Source organism: Halichoeres trimaculatus, unplaced genomic scaffold (genome assembly GCF_033239565.1).
Source record: "Halichoeres trimaculatus isolate MK-OKI-2021-1 unplaced genomic scaffold, fHalTri1.1 fHalTri1_scaffold_18, whole genome shotgun sequence".
Taxonomy (NCBI): domain Eukaryota; kingdom Metazoa; phylum Chordata; class Actinopteri; order Labriformes; family Labridae; genus Halichoeres; species Halichoeres trimaculatus.
In genome coordinates this window covers 17,842,417-17,859,161 of record NW_027437196.1, presented here as the reverse complement: position 1 = coordinate 17,859,161, position 16,745 = coordinate 17,842,417, and the positions used below count along the sequence as shown (strand labels likewise).

Here is a 16,745-nt window from a genome sequence, read left to right as displayed (position 1 = left end):
TGGAGCCACAAATTAACCATCATCAGACTTTTCTCCGTGAGAGAAAGATCGTTCTTTTTCAGACTTGTTTCAGTTTTTTGATTTTTAAATTTGTCTCAGGGCTTAAATTCCTTTCTAGGCCGTACAGAAAGGATTTTGAACCTGTCTTTCTATTTTTTGTTTTTCCTTTTATATGCTGAGGCAAGGTTGAGTGAGCACCCTAGTGTTTATTTTTTTTCAGGATTGACCTTTTTTACACCCACTGAGTTGCACGCATCCACTCAAGGGAAGTGCCCGAACCAGCAACAGTCTTCTACCGTTGGCTACCAGCTCCATTAGAGCACTGGGAGTTGTAGCACCTTGCTCAAAGGCTCCTCGAAAGTTAGTGCGAAGGAAAGGGGAATCGTTACTCATTCATGTCTGCCTAGCCCACATTTTCCCAGCTGATCCTCAAACTAAACTGGGATACACTCTGACTCAAACCTGATTCCCTCACTTTTTCGGCTATTGCAGCCCCCACGTTGTTTTTTCCTCTTTCTGTTTGGACTTTGCATGCTTACATCAAGTTTTTTCAATCCCATCCTTTGCAATTTTCATCTCTTTCTTTGTTTTTTCTTTCCCTCAGGTAGCCACGCTGGAGGGTGAGGTGAGACACTTAAAACACAAGGCCAGAGCACATCAGCAGGAGGCTTGTAAGTTAACCGAAAAGGTCAGAGATATCCAGTGTCTTCAAGACCGGACGGAGAAAGACCAACAGCAGCTACATGATCAGCTCTGTACCAGCCAGCAACAGGTATGGAAGAAACCTCTCCTCCTCACCTTTGCTCATCTTCACCTCTGCTGCAGGTGAAATCTATCGTGAAATCTATAGATCAGTCGAACTCTGACCCAGAAGCTGTGAAGCGGGCTCGCTAGATTGATGTGGAATGCTGGAGCCAGAGAGGCATCCTGCTTCACAGCTGATTCAAACAAAACAACTCTGAGCTCTGCCAAAATCAGAGCAGGCTGAACGATCTGGAGTCGGAGGTCACAGAGCTCAAGGACAGTTTAAGTCAGCAGCACATAGCCGCAGAAAAGTCAAGTCTTTTGTGCATTGAGTTATCAGAGAGTGAACCAAAGACCCTACAGCCAAACAGGCTGTGGCGCTGAACCAGTGAACAGCATACAAAGAAAAATCAGATGCACTCATGAGTGAGTGGTCAGAACAGTGGGGATGTGATGATACTCTCAAAATCTGATGTGATACTGGGTTCATGACACAATTGTTTCCAATATTTTTACAGGGTGTAAGTAACTCAGTGTTATGTCGAATAATGCTACTTCTCAAAATGTACATCCACTGGGATACAATCCTCCTGAAATCCTCAGGGCTTTCTATTTTGTGCTTCACATATTCTGATATCGTGTGAGAATAGTAAGCAATGATGTAAGACTTAAATCTGTTCAATACTAATGGTATGAAGTTGGTACCATCTGGAAAACTCCAAAGGTTAATTTTTTTAAGTTAAACCATTCAATATGTGACAGTGCTCATGCATTTCAGGTAGACATTCCTTAATTTTCGGGGATCGGTGATCGGGGATCGGTGATCAGGGATCGGTGATCGGCCCATCCTTACATATGAAACGGATCTTACCTACCTTTGGAAGGTCTGACAGCCAGCCATTATTGCTTTTTTGCTCTGAGACCTAAAACTCACGACACTTTATTGGTTGTTTTAGTTAAAACATAAAGATTTTATTGTTTCACAGGTATTGTACAATGATTTTCAATAGAATAAGTTTGGAACATTGAAGTTATATGCTGTAAAGAATAAAAATCCGTGTTGGCAGGTCAGGCTTTTTAAAGATCTGTGATTGGCCAGAAAATTATGATTGGTTCACCCTCAATTTCAAGTACTGTCATCACAAAAAGTACCAAGCTCAGGCAAAAAACCTCCCAGTAGCTCCCCTGGTCATTCAGCCAAGCTAGGAAATTTAGCCATGACTCAGCAAATTGTTATCAAATTTAAGCACGTTTACCATCAATAGTAGAATCAAGTGTTTGCTCAAGAAACAAGAATAAAACAAGACAGACATCCTGACAACAAGAGTAAGGGGTAAATTCTAGTAGGAGGCCTGATGTTCCTAATAATAACATAAAAAAGTTATTTATGGGTTAGAAGGGACAATAGGTAGGTCAGTACACATCAGTACTGAGTACCTATACTAATACTTTGGATTCATTAAGTGTCGGCGAGTATTGATAGTTCATTTTGATCAAAGACATCACAGTCACTCTGCTATCAAGTCCAAAATAAAACACAAGCAACTCTGAGTTTAGGATTCGTTTTTAATGAATTGAAAAAAGTGCAAAATAAAACTAACAACTGTCAGAGTTCAAGTGATTTTTTTATAACCAACTGAAGTGCAAGATATAACAGTTTAACTGTTAACTCTTCTCAGTTCATTAATGTTGTCTGAACAGGACCTGTTGCACATTTGCCGTGGTGTCAAACTGCAGCAATTTAGCCCCAATCACTGAGGAAGACTTACTCAATGCAAGATTTTTTTGCCTTGAGTTTCAGCTCCTGGTATCAGCAGCCTTTGTGAGAACAAATACCTTAAAGTAAGGCTGTTACCGGCCTGATACCAGTAGTCCCCCATCTCTAACAATAAGTGATGAAAAATATTGAATATTGAGGAAAAAATAATCATGCATCCAAAGCGATATCCAATGGTTTGATGGTACAGCTTGACTTGATGTCACTAACTGATAGTCTATCAGTTCTTGCATTAAAAGTGTTGTCTAAAGCCGGGCGTACACTGTACAATATTTTTAATTGTTGGACTCAGCTCCATCTCAAACTGTATGACTAGATCAATGAGTTCAAAAGTTCGTAGCTCACGAATCATGTTCTCAAACTATACGACCTGACACTCTGATGTGACTTCACTGCTCACACTATACGTCCACACGTCAGACTCTGTGTCCGTCCTCTTGATCTATGGCATTTGGGAGCTGGACTCTTGGATCCAGCTCTGCAACGTCAAAAGGAGGAAAAAAAAAACCATACATTGAATATGCTCAACAAAAATAAATGCGCTGCCTTGATTATTTGTGCCGTTCTTGAAGAGACAACAAAAAAACAAAGAAGAAGAAGAAGAAGACATGTATAGACAAGGAATTGGCTGTGCAGATGCCAGCAATATGGTCTCTCAATTCTTCAGTGAGAACAGGAAGTATGCAGTGACAGCTGAATTGAACTTTAAACTTCCTTAACTTCACCCAGTTTTAGACAAACTTCAGGATTTCAAACATGTTTGATTTACTTGCGATCAGCAAATTTGTGATCAGTAGCGGGTGGGAAAATGGCTCAAAATGAGCCAACAATCACATAGTGTGTGCTTAAGCAGTACATGTTGGCAGAACAATTTATGTTGAAGCTTTTGAGGAAAAGACTGCTGTGTGAAGTTATTTGTTACAATGTTATGTGCCTTCTATTTCTGCTTGACATCAAAGTTTTTCTTTCCTGTTCTAATACCAAACTTCCTCCTCAGGAGGCCTAGCGTATGCTAAGATCAGAGAGCCACAGTGATGGTTGCCAGTGCAAATCGTATTCGATTGATCGAAACGCTGAAATGCTTGATTTGTTCTTTGAGAGGCTTTTTGTGAAGAAAAAGAAGGCATGTGTCCTCTACCTTGTTTGTAAGCCCCTATTTGGCTACAGAAAATTAAAGACACTGTCTAAGAGAAGAAAAACGCTGCTGGTGCCCTCTGCTGTTCAAAAGTATCAAGATTCTTTTTCTATTGTTCCGATTTGAATCATCCTATTCAGTAGAAATATCTCACATGGCACTGTCATGACCGCATTGATCAGCACACAATTAAGTATTCAGTTTCCCGCAAAAGGAATGAAATTGCAATAGACAAAGTTTTTGTAACAGTCGACTTGATTTTTCCCCGTCTAGATCATTCAGACTAACACAAAAAGACAAGCCGACCTCTTGTTTGTCAACCCTCTTCACTCAATTGGACAAAACATAAAAGCGGAAAGGAAAGATTAAAGAGGGTTTGGTGGGGGCGGGAGAATAGAAGAATAAAGTTATTATCAACAGAGGGTCATCTTGGGTAGTCATGTGACAGCCATGAATACTCAAAAAGCCGGCCAAATGAGGGTCAAAGCGATGTGTTTTCCATCATATCTAATGAGGGTTGTGTGTTTCTCCAAAGCACAAGCTCCTGATTATGGTCACAAGAAAGCCATGGTTTTCCCATTAAGCCTTGTTAAAAAGGCCTTTCATCCAGTGACAGAGAGAAGTAATAAATCGTACTGTTTGGAGTGCAAGGCAGTGAGCAGATTAAAAGAAACTCAATGATATAAAAAGCAAGTAACGTACACAGCTAAAATAGGTGGATTTAACATGTGACAATACCTTACAGTGTTTTTCATTGTGTGGCTTTTTAACCGCTACCTCAGACAACCTTGGTTAAAATAATCCCTCTCATTTTTAAGCATTCCACACATACACTAACACACCTACACAGGTTGTTCAGTTTTTGACTCGAGAGGAGAGAGTGAAAGTTGATGGTGCTACTCCACCCTCTCCTCTTCTGTCCTCTCCTCTCTCTGGTTTGTGTCTCTTTCTCCCTTTGCATGAGCAATTTTTCCACTCAGCCTTGCTGCCTCCTACCCACTGTTGGTCCTGGATGGGCCCAGCTAATCCCTGGTTAAACCAAGCTGCAGTGAACCACTGAAATCTAACTAGTTGGCTGTCATTAGCTGTAAACCCTCATGTTCTGATCCAGATTATGGCAGGATTAACGTGGATGAACTCAAGCTGAGTGTTGGAGCGGGTTTAACTTTCTCAACCTCTCTGCTTGAAAGGTGAGCTACGGTAGGATTCCTTGTGTAACACCCGGATTAAGCTTGGTTTCACTTCCTGGGTTCCCCCTTTCATTATGAGTGAGGTTACTGAGGAGTGGTGCGGGATATTACACCACATTAAACAAACTAGCAAACGACAGTTTTCTCTCTTTCAGCAGCATTTAGTCAGCCTGAAATACAAAGGCAAGTATCCTCTGACCTTTCAGTGCTGCTACAAAAACACTGATGTTCTCATTAAATTTAAAGCTCAACTTTGTGTCTTTTTCTTGAAACCAATTCAGTCAGTAAAACTTTTCAACTGCTTAGCAAATTTTCTCAAGAGCACCTTTGAATGAGGGAAGTAAAATCCTCCCCCAAATCTAACTTTTTTGGCAGCTCTACCAAACTGTGTAACTGTTTTATTTAAGAAATAAAAAGGAAGTGTTTTTGTCTTGTAAACATTTATACTTGACTCTGCTGTGTTTGCCTTCAGGTGCAGACATGTGAAGAAAGGCTGAAGAGGCAGGAGGTCGAGATGGAACTTCTTCACCAGCAGCTTAAGGGAGCCAAGGAGGAGCTGGAAGATGCCAGATTACAGAAAGAAGCTGTAGCCATTTTTAAACAAAAGTACACCGCAGCAATAGAGAAGGTGCATAGGGTCCAGGGACGGGTGGAGGTTTTGGAAGAGGAGCTACGATATTCACAGCAACAGGTATATCACAGTTAAAAGTGAGACTATATTTGACCATTACTCCATTTCCATTCCAGTACACTGCCTGCTATTTTTCCCCACATGCTAGTCCTTTGTGTTAAAGTAAAATCTATAATTCTTCCATTCCCTTATCTCCTTTGTCTTTTCAGTTAAAAGAATCCCAATCAGCGACTCATTCTGTAAAGGAAGAATTAGCGGACATGGTGCAGCGGCACCAGGAGAAAGTTAGCCAATGGGAGAACTCTCAGGAGGCTCTTGACCAGCTGACAGATGAGCTCCAGGCCAGTCAGAATCTACTGAGAGAGAGTCAGCAAGAAGTGGATCATCTTACAGGCCTGATGGGAGCTTTGCAGGAGCAGGTGGAGGCACTGAAACAGCAGGTGAGAAGAAACATGTAGACAAAAGACAGTTATGAATCTCAACACAAATACTCATTCAGGGTTAATTATGGTGGCCCAGAAGTCCCTAGTTCCTTCCATAGTTTTTTTAGTTTATAATAAAGTAACAACATTTACAACACCTGAAAGTGTGTTTGATTGTATACACCACAGACACTGCTGCTTCTCTTCAGGTAGTCAGCGGAGAAAATAATCAACAGCCATGGTCATGAACTCAAAACAGGAAGTGCTTTTTTGCTTTTATCATTTCTCTTCTGTTTGTAATGACTCAGATTTTATGCAACCCCTCCTAAGTTCTCAAGAGGAAGATGTGAGTTCATGAATCACTGTTGCTTGTTGCTGTGTTCTTGCATGAGTACCCAGGTGCTTTCCAGCCCCATTATTAATATGTGCATGTGTGTGCGTATGTGTCATTGTACGAATGTGTATATATGTGTACAAATTGTGCATGTGTGCAGTGGCGTGTGTCACTTAATCTTTTCTCCTTTTTCTTTCTGTTTTATATTTACTACGTCAGGCAACAAATGAATCATCTTTATTACGCAGAAATTTAATTTGGATGAACTTAACTGCTGCCGCCAAGGTCAGACGGGCAGAATGTCATTTTAATCCAATCAACTTTAATCTGTTGGTTATAAAAGAGTTAGGCTGTTGAAGAATGGCTGTATCTCAGGCCCTTTATTACACTGGCTAATGACTTTGATTGTGAGGCGCCTATCAAGGGGTTAGGAGTTCTTATGGAGCTTCACGTCCTGCTAATTCTCTGCCACATGCCGCTGTTGAGCTCAGCTAACCCTAAAATCTCTAATGACTTTATTCCCTGTTTACAAGAAAATCTATTTTAGAAAAAAACGTGACATACTTCTTCTTTTATGGTTGAGGCATTTGTGACTTAGGACGAAGAAAAAGAAAGCAGAACTTGCACTGCAGACCGAGTATAGTATCTCAATGCTATCTCTATTCTAGTGCATTTGTATTCCAATGAGGGGGAATCTCTCTATAATGTAAAGATGAACACTAGAAGACAAGTAAAATCCCTCTCCTTTCTCGACTTTCTTACAAAGATGTCTACTTTTAAATTAGTTACATAATTTGCCTATATAAAAGACAGCAGTTAATGGACCAAGATTGAAGGCCGTGATCCATTTAGCAATACATTTAAAATGAGCTGCATGGTCTTTTTTTTTTTTTCTTTAGAAGACATTCATTTTAATTACGAGGACAATGCTGAGGCTGTAGGCACTATTTCTTTTTTAAGTTCTTTGCTAGATTCACTTGTTAATGCGTTAGCTTTCTGTTCAAGTTTGTAAGCTGTGCTTGTAACACCAAGGCCGTATGTCTTTCCGCTCTGCGATGCAAAAAATCATTTAACAAATGAGTGTTTTACATAATGATGCGTTTCCTTAATGGCACATCAGTGTTGTTGTCATTCATTAGTAAAGCAAAAGTGCATATAATCTGTTGACTTACAATTCATTAACTTTGCAACCTTTATGACTTTGCTTTTGTGAAATTAATTTGAGTTTCTGTTGAGACTGATTGACTAAAATCATCCACCCAAAAAGTGAGAAGTATTTTTGTGTGAGTTCTTTTATTTATTAACTGGTGCTTTCTTTGTTTTTCCGATTGATTTGCTTGTTTTACTCATAGAAAATAGTATCGGAGTGTGATCTACGGCTGTATCAACAGAGCCATTCTCATGCAGACGAGGAGTATCGCAGCCTGCAGAGAGACAGACAACAGCTGCAGCAGGTAAGGTTATGGGTCCGTTCAAAGCCAACAATCGAGAAAATAACACGGGGCTCAATACATCTAACTACAAAGTTAAACCTCCACTGAAAAAGTACAACATTCAAACATTTACAGTATTTTTATCTACCTGTGTGTGTTTCAGCGCTGTGCCGAGCAAGTTGAGCGCCACGCAGAGTGTGAAAAGGCTATTCTTCAGATGAAGTCAGAGCTGCAGAGACAGTAATAACTGAGTCTATAAAACTCCCATTCTCCTCTACAGATCCTGGTCTCTGTCCTTGTCTCTCCTTTCATGGCCTACACGTCCGCCTCTTCCCTTTTTCTTATTCTCTTTACAGCAGAGTGACGTAGGAGCATGTTATTTGCTGCATAAAAATTTTTGCATGTTTGATTCACATGATTTGTTTTGTTGTTGTTTTCCTCTTTTTTTGTTGATTGATGGGATGGATTTATTTAGCAGTGGTTTGGAAAGACTGGTCACTTTCCTCTCTCATTACAGAGTTCAGGAAAAAGTGGCTCTCAAACAAAGTCTTCTCAAATCCAACCACACTCACATGAGCAGTCGCACCCAGCTGGATCAAGAAGTAATACGTCTAAAACAGGAGGTAACCCGCCTGGAGCTGGAGCTGGCTGACAACCAAAAGGTATCAGAGTAATGTGTACCTGCTGACCTGTCCTCTAATTTACCGGCGGCCATATTATTTTGACCTTTACCCCCCTCTACTTTTCAATTTACAAGCTTAATCCACTGTCCCAAAACGTTGCCCACGCCTGCTCCTCATGCTGAGAACAAGAGCTGAATATCAAACTTAAGTTCCAAAAGAGGAGTACTCAACCCAGCTCCGCCTGCACCACACACGCACACACACACATACACACACACATACCCACCACTCATGTGATTGTCCCGTGATTGCCTGGCAGAAACAAATTGCCTCGCCATTAATTAAAGCACCAAACGTGCCAAGGCTGGTGAAATTGACTCCAATTAAGAGCTCAATGGGACACTAAATATTCAAATTACTCAAAGTGGTGACTGTAGCCTGGCAGAGTGCCAACAACGCTGGCAGTCATAGAGTCATTGTGTGTGTGTGAGAACGCGTGTGTGTGTGTGTTTAGTCTTGAACCAGCAAGTGAAAGTGGGACCACTTGATTTTACACATCAATTTGTGCGTTCCCTGGCACATACAAGTGATAGATATGTCATGCTTCCCTGGAGCATATGCATACGTTCGCACAGTTTTTTGCTCAGAAAAGCAATGCAGCCAACAAAGAAAATGCAAAAATTGAGTGGTTTTAACTTGTCGGATATTAAAATGATGCAAATTCACATTATTTCAAGTTTTATTCAGAGACAACACTGAAAAACATCTTTGGTAACCAACTCCAAAGTACAAAAATCTTTTGATTTGTGTAAAAGCAAGCAGAAGCAGCAAGTGCAACTGCTCAAATCACTTTCACAAGTGGTCAGTTTTTGTCTATGCACTGCTCTGTGAAAATAAATCCATTCAAAACTGCTGTGAAGGACTTTATAATAATTTTGCAATATGCAGAGATTTTTGGTGTTTACCCTTCAAACCCTCTCACACATTTTATTTGCCAAACAGCTTGGACAAGGTTTTCAAGTTCACATCTGAGGTAATGTAAGAAATAACCACTGCCTTTTTTCTCCAGCTGTATAGCAAAGGCAAATATGTATTTTTCATTTTAAAGTTTCAGTCAAGGTCTCCCATGAATAAAAGCAAATGTAGGCCGTCAAAAAAATCAAATAAAAGGTAGTCCACAGTATTCATTTTAGGTTCCTTTTGATGCCACCTGTGAAGTACATTCCATGCACAAACTCGCAAGACACTTAAGATGGAGATGAAAACACACTCCCTTACTCACGGTGCCTCTTGGCACTTCTGTATTGTGCAGGTACATGTGGCACTTCTCAGAGAGACAGAGGAAGAGCTGAGGGAGGCCAGACGAGAGGCGGTGAGACGGAGCAGCGAGGTGGATGCGCAGAGGGGAGAGCTGGAGACACTTCAGAAGGAGTTGAGGAAGGAGAAAGAGGAGATGAGGAGAGCCATCAGAGAGAAACACAGTCTGAGTGGTCACATCAGGCAGTTGAGCCAAGAGCTGGAGGAGCTACGTAGTGGACATCAAGTGACAGGTAGCAATAATGGTTAATAACTCCAACCGTTTCTGAATAAGTTGCAACATCTGTCCTTTAACTCATGATGTTCACGTCAATTATAGAGATAAACTGTTCTGCTACATCTTCATACTTTTGAAATACAACACCTTTGGCTAAGGAGCATAAAAAAATTCATGTTCTGCCCTGCTTTTTATGTTTCTGCCCCTGCACTTTCGACACATAGCATGCAAGTGATTGAAGCATATCTATTTATTTTACAGGAGAACTAGCCACACTGCTGTTAGCTCAATCAGCTCGCTCAAATTAGCCAGCAGTGGTCCAGGAATGTGGTGATTTGGTCGCTTGCTGTCTGCATGCAATGTTAACTCACACAGTATACACACACACACACACACACACACACTCTGTGGAAAGAGGTTTGATTTAATGGCGCACAACTATAGCTGTATGGTAATGATCTGGTTTTTATATATGTGCGTGTGTGTATGTGTGTGTGAGTGCTGGTTGGTGGCCTTTGTAGTAGTGTGTCAGTGCAGGAATGGTGATGGCTGGGTCTCTCTGGGCACAGAAATGTCTCATTAAGAATTAACGTACACATCTACGGTCACACCAGGCAAACACCTCGCACACGCTCACGCACAAACACACACACACGCACGTGTGCACACACACACAGAGCCTTTTCTCCTAACTCCCATAGCTTTAATTAGCACATACACACTCCCTCTCTGAGGTACAAATACACACACACACATACACACTCACCTATTGTCCGCAGAGAGATGAATCTGAGGTCTCTCTCCGTGGCAGACAGTGGCTGCCTTGCTCGGTGAACACTGCTCATTAACAAGATAGAGACAGAAGGACAGCGCTGTGTAGCTTGGCCTTTGTCTGTGATCAAAACGCATTCCCTCAACTCCACGCTCCACACAAAACCACATATTATTCAGCTTTTACCTTCAGCAAATATACGATCCAGCTCCACAGAGCCTGTTGTAATGACTTAAGAAGAATAAAGATGCATTATTATAACAAAGGGGGCATTGTTTACTTGGATATAGCGGTGGCCTGAATAGACTGGGTGAGGAGTTAGCTTGAGAAATTACTGTCATGAACAAAAGGCCTTTTTATTAACACCAAGCTCTTGTCCAGGTTCTTTCTCTGTTATGAAAACATCGCCTTGAGTGGTGATGATTCTTTTTGTTGCTTGATAACAGTGGATCTGGTCTGGAATGGAGTGGTTTGTGAAAATGTACAGTTCAATGTGCGTGATTAATAAAATACTACAGTCACACAAAGAGGTACAGTTTAAAAAAAAATGAAAAAAAGAAGCAGAAGTAAACAAAAAAAAACTTCCATTAAACCTACATATAATGATTTTTTTTAATCTATATCTGAAAGATTATTCTAACTTCTGTAGGAATTGTTTTTTTTGTCTTTTCAGTTAATTTTTTTACTGGAGTGTCTTTCTCTCTCAAATGTGCCAGAATCTTTCCTAATGTCAGCTAAACATGCACAAGACCGTAGCCAGGATGTGATGGATATTACATTAGAATGTCTCTGAGGCCAGTTAGAGGGAATGTCAAAAGGCAGAGGATAGAGGGATGTGTTGGGAACTAGAGGAGTGTCATGTGGATGAGATTGAAGCGTGTGAAGGCAGCTGGATTCAATCAGATTGTGGCAGGAGAGGATGAGGAGGCAGGAAAGAAGGGGGTGATTAAAAATTGTTGGGGGAAAAAAAGGCCTTAAAGTTGGCGTATGGCTGTATGTGTCAAATTTACTGTCATTCTTTGACAGCATGCATTTTCTGTATGATTCTCAGTTCAGTGTATATAATCTGTTGCCTACAAAAAGTAAGTCCACTGAGTTATTTTACAGCACTTACAGTCAGTGCTAATGGAACTTGAGTGTGTGGACAGTATATAAGCTGTCAGGAGCCTTTCGTACACACGCTTCTGAAAATTTCAAGAAATCTTAAGGACAGCCTGCGCTTTCAGTTTTCAGAAAGAGTGTCTCAGGAGAGAGGATGTGACGTAAAACAGACCTTATGGTGGTCACCCAGTAAGACAACTGAGACAGCAGACTCAGACATAATAATGTTTTTTATATATTTACAATTCTAACATAAGAATGGACAGAACATGTTGGAACATGCACCTTTTAAGCTGGTCCTGCCAGCTAGGGTTAGGTGAATGTAGAAAGCAGCTGGTTAGAAAAAGTGGAGGTAAAGCTACTAGATCTTGTGGTTAGTAACAGACTACACTGTGGTTCTGGATTATCTTTATAACCAACATGATGAAGGTGGAAGAAAGAAGGGCTTGGCTAGACGACACCCAGAAAATGCTAATAGCAGTCTATCATGGTAGTCCCTCAACAACACATCCTAAAGGCAGGAATGTTGTCAGCAGAGCTTGACACACATTTCCCTTGTCTCATAGTTACAGCTCATCAAGCTTGTGACTTATACACTTGCAGAGCACTTCTGCTCATTGGTCAACATCACTGGCATGATGGAACTCAACATGGAGGGTAGATAGAAAAATCAAACATGCAAAACTTTCTGTCTGATCATGAGTGATCCAAGATGTTGCCTTTTATATTGGTTCACTATCACATTCACACAGGAAGCTCAGCTTAAGCTTTCAAGACTTTAGTTCATGTGTGAAACAGCATGCAAAGATGCAGCACTTGCAGTATTTATGAGTTTTTTTCTACTGATTTGTAAGAGTATGTGTTAAACTCTGAGACATATAAACAGACATGATATGAAAAGAACAAGTTGTAAAGGCTCGATAAATTGTTTTGGTTTGTTTATACTGCACCAACCTGTGGTATTCAAGCCCAGATAGATATGTAAAACATGGCTGATGGTGTCATCTTACATCTTAACTAAGATGTGCTGTTAGGTTGGCCGTAAAGTGAAATAAATGTGATGCTGTGTGACGGCAAATGAAATAACCGCATAAACACAAACACAACATCCATATTTCCACACTTCCACAAAAACAGAAATGTGATATTACCTCCCCTCTGTGCTGCTGATGTGCATCTGCCTTAAGATGATGAAATCATTATCGTGTGCATGTCTGTATGTGTGCATGTGTGTGTATTTGAGTGTGTGTGTGTGTGTGTGCTGCTATCCAATCTGGATCCCTGGACGCACACGTGCACAGGCCTCTCTCCTCCAATTCACCTCTATTACTAGCTATAATCCCATTTCACACTCTATCGATCCCCAAAACTGTTGTTCACCGGAACCAGCAGCAAACACTGGCATTTCTCCCCATCATTTCACCACCATTGTTCTATATTACACAAAGAAGCCCCCCTTTTGTCTCAGAGCAAACTAAGCCCTGCCGAAATATGAATTATAAATGTATGGCTAATAAAAGAGAAGGGGGGAAAAGAGAGAAAGAGAGAAGGGAGAGAGATAGAGATAGAGAGAAGTGGTTGGTAGAAACATCAGAGAAAATGACTCCTTTACAAGAGTCTATTGATCAGTTTCTATCAAAGGGGGATGTCAGACATGAGATTACCTGGCAGTTTGAGCATTAGGTGCCGTGTGTTATAGCCCCGGGCCCTTGTACCGCTGCCAGAGGATTGTAAATAAAGCGGAGAGGAGAGAGCAAGAGGGGAGTGTGTTGGGGTGTATGTGTGTGTGTGTGAGTTTTAGATTTGTGTGTTAGTCTTTGTCTTTGTGAGTGCTCACAGTTGTGTGCATACAATTTTTTTTTTCCTTGTGGTGTATTTGTGTGCATGACGGTGTGCGGCTGTCTGCCTGCACCTTTTGGCTTATACCCAAAAGCAGTGTTGCAAGCCCGTGAAACTTCAGAAAGAGAGAGAAAGAGTCTTGGGAGGCTTTGGGACGTCTCTCGGGAGCACCTTAGCCCGCTACGAATCCCCCAACAAAGCCAAAGGAAGCCCCTATGAAGCCTTATGAAGCTTTTATGAGGGCCGGGCAGGGCCCAGCCTTGCCCCAACTACTGATTCAGGGTTAGCTGGGTTCTCGTCCTTCTCATGTTAAAGGTTAGCCGTGAGAGCGGGCTAATCTGACCGTAGATCTGTGATTATAGCTTGATGCTGTATGATGGGCTTTGAAGCTTGAATGAAGGCATCGAGAAGGGAATGATGGAGAGAGAGTTAGATTATGGAATAATGTCAGACTTTAAGTTGTGAAGCCTGAATAAAACGGTCAAGAGAGCGAAAGAGCAGGGGACCCAAGATCTTAGATTGTGCGCTAATGTCATAACTTAACTCCTGAAGCCACTAAAACAGGACATGTAACACCGCAGACCTCAGAGGAGGAACTGCTTTCCTGACTTAAGCTATTATGGAAAATTGATTTTTGGAAAACCCAAGACTCTCCCAGGATCTTTGTTTAGTGAGGCACATTTTGGCACCCTTTGGTCATCAATCCTCTTTCAGCTCAAAGTGTGTGTGCACGCGTCTGTTGCTCACTTTTTGTGTCTGTTTTAAGAATTTCAGAAGTTCTAGGTAGATAAAACCTTTCTGTCTTTTTCCTCATTTATCCGCATTTCTGTTGTGTGTATGTATGTTCGTGTGTGTGTGTGTGTGTGTATGTGTGTTTTCCTGCAAATATAAGTGTTTGTATAAACGGTCAGTCTCTGCAGCTAATTGCTCTCTCTGTGGCCTCCCCTGGTGGGAAGTGTCACTGAGGTCACCTCAAAACTAATGACTTGAATGCGAATTTGATCCCCATTTCAAGTTTTCACATCTCTGCTTTATTGATTATTGAGATGCACGGCAAACTTTAACCTTGAGGTTCAGTAAAATAGCCAAGGTAAGGCGCATGCACACACACACACACAAATAAGTGTTTGCGCGTCATAAAATATTTAAGCAATTCCAGTTGCTGCTTCAATTTTCCTAGGGCTTCAGTTTAAACAGTTTGGATGCTACAAAACCATAAATTAATCATAGTTTTATTAAATGTGGATTTTCTTTTCTTTATTTCATCCTCTCTGGCATTGGTTTTTAGCTCCCCTCTTATTCAGGCTGTCCCACCTCTTCCAGCACAGCGTGGTGCACGGCCCTAAAAGCTTTACAGCAGTTCACATACAACATTTCTCTATTTCTGTTTTGCTCACCCGCAAAGTCAAGGTCCGTCCTGTAAATATTCAACACACACACGCACACACAAATACACACACACACACCTCTACATATTCAGTGGACACACCTTCTCAATATTCACTAGCCTTGGCCACCGATGGCTGACAGTTTATGTTATATTCAATGAATACTGAATTTAGTGAAAAGGTTTTAAGAGCTATGAAGAAACATTGACTCACAAAACAGCATACAGAACAAAAAAGGGGGAGGCAAATCTAAAATTTCAAATTCAAATAAAAAAGGGCCTGCAAAAGCTAACCTAACCAAAGAGCCTGACTACTGGTTTATTATGCATCCGCTCAATGGGCTACACTACTAAGTGTAGGACAATGGGGTTTTATTGCATGTAGACGGAGGAGGCGGCTGAAAAGGGGATGTGATTGAAGGGATGCAGTCACAAGTGTGAGCACAAGTGGCCTGCTCAAGGTAAAGAGTGCCATCTATTGACAATGTCAGGGAGCGCTCCTTTTGTCTCCCAACAAAAGCGGCTGCTGCGCCGTCTCAGAGGGAGCAGTGCACTACTTTCTCTGCTGCCTCCTCGGCCTCTGAAAGGCATACGGTGCCTCTTCTGTGGCGGAGTTTTGCTTTGGAGGAGGCTCACACTTCTTTTTTTCACCCACTCATGCTGAACCTGACAAGAAACAACAACCACATCAATGCATGCATGTTAAGTCACTCTATTAACCTTGGCCTGCTGGACGATGTGAAGTGCTGTGTTGCTTTTCACTTTTGATATACATTTCCTTCATTAAATGCATTAAAATACTCAGTCTCAGTACCTACATGACACAATCTAATTAATACCTCAATGGGAAACTGTCTTTTCTCTGTCACTAGACCATTTGAATACAGCCTGCACTCTCTAATGAATCAATGTCTGGAGTGAACTGTTGCTCTTTATCTCACACTCCTCTTCCTCTCTCTCCTGCTCAGTGGAGGAGTTGGCAGCCCGTGCAGAGGAGGCGAGGCGGATGGAGGGGTGCCTGACTGAGGGGAAGCTAGCAGAGGAGAAAATAAGGTAAGAGAGGAGACAGGGGGAAAAAAGTTCCTTTCTTATCCCATCTTCTATCCACTTGTGTGTGAGCTCTGTAACCACAAACATTTAGCTTATTATTATTTTTTAACAGGAAGTCTACTTAGAACAATGCACAAATTCTAGTTTTTCCAGTCTACATATTTTGTCTTTCTGTTAATTTTATGGGAACATCAAAACGTGTATTGATGGGACGCAGTGGGTTAGCAGATGTTAGGTCACAGAGTTCAGAGTTCATTCTCGAGACCCCTGCATGACCCCTCTATGTCACCCGAGCTGCGGTGGTGACATCAGCAGGCATGTATCACCCAGTAGAGCGTGTGTTTGTGTGTGTCTGTTTGTGTGCACATAGTTGTGGTTGTGGCTTTGGCTTCGACATGACCTCACTGCAACAGTCTCCTTCTTAGGGAGTTTCTCGGTTAAGTCAAGCCCATGGAACATTTTCATAGTCGACTGACAATTTAAAACTGGGCACAGAGATTTTATAGGTTACACTCTGAATTATTACATCTTATTACATTTTAAACCAATTTTAGGTACCGAATGGTGAAATATTCGCTGTGTCTGCATATTATATCCATTTGCAAAGTCGTGCTGTTTACCGTTAACCCAGTATTATCTAATAACTGCAAAGACATGAAAGGTTTTTAAGCAACAACACCATGCTAATGGCTTCCATCTGTGCAGTGGGAAATCCCCTCCTTTCTCCACAGGATGCCTCCACTCTTTCTCTCCTCTCCCACTCTCTCCCTCTC

The 16,745-nt window shown here is 41.4% G+C and overlaps 1 protein-coding gene across 3 annotated transcripts in view; it reads left to right on the top strand.

Moving 5' to 3' along the window:
* The window catches only part of LOC141807308 (uncharacterized), a 118,156-nt gene that overhangs the window by 70,311 nt on the left and 31,100 nt on the right, over nucleotides 1-16,745 (top strand). For all 3 annotated transcript variants that reach the window (XM_074693220.1, XM_074693221.1, XM_074693219.1), the window contains 8 exons: nucleotides 609-772; nucleotides 5,319-5,537; nucleotides 5,687-5,917; nucleotides 7,586-7,687; nucleotides 7,830-7,906; nucleotides 8,184-8,328; nucleotides 9,602-9,839; nucleotides 15,891-15,975. In XM_074693220.1, coding sequence (XP_074549321.1) covers nucleotides 609-772; nucleotides 5,319-5,537; nucleotides 5,687-5,917; nucleotides 7,586-7,687; nucleotides 7,830-7,906; nucleotides 8,184-8,328; nucleotides 9,602-9,839; nucleotides 15,891-15,975 — 1,261 coding nt within the window. The remainder of the gene's footprint in view (nucleotides 1-608; nucleotides 773-5,318; nucleotides 5,538-5,686; nucleotides 5,918-7,585; nucleotides 7,688-7,829; nucleotides 7,907-8,183; nucleotides 8,329-9,601; nucleotides 9,840-15,890; nucleotides 15,976-16,745) is intronic.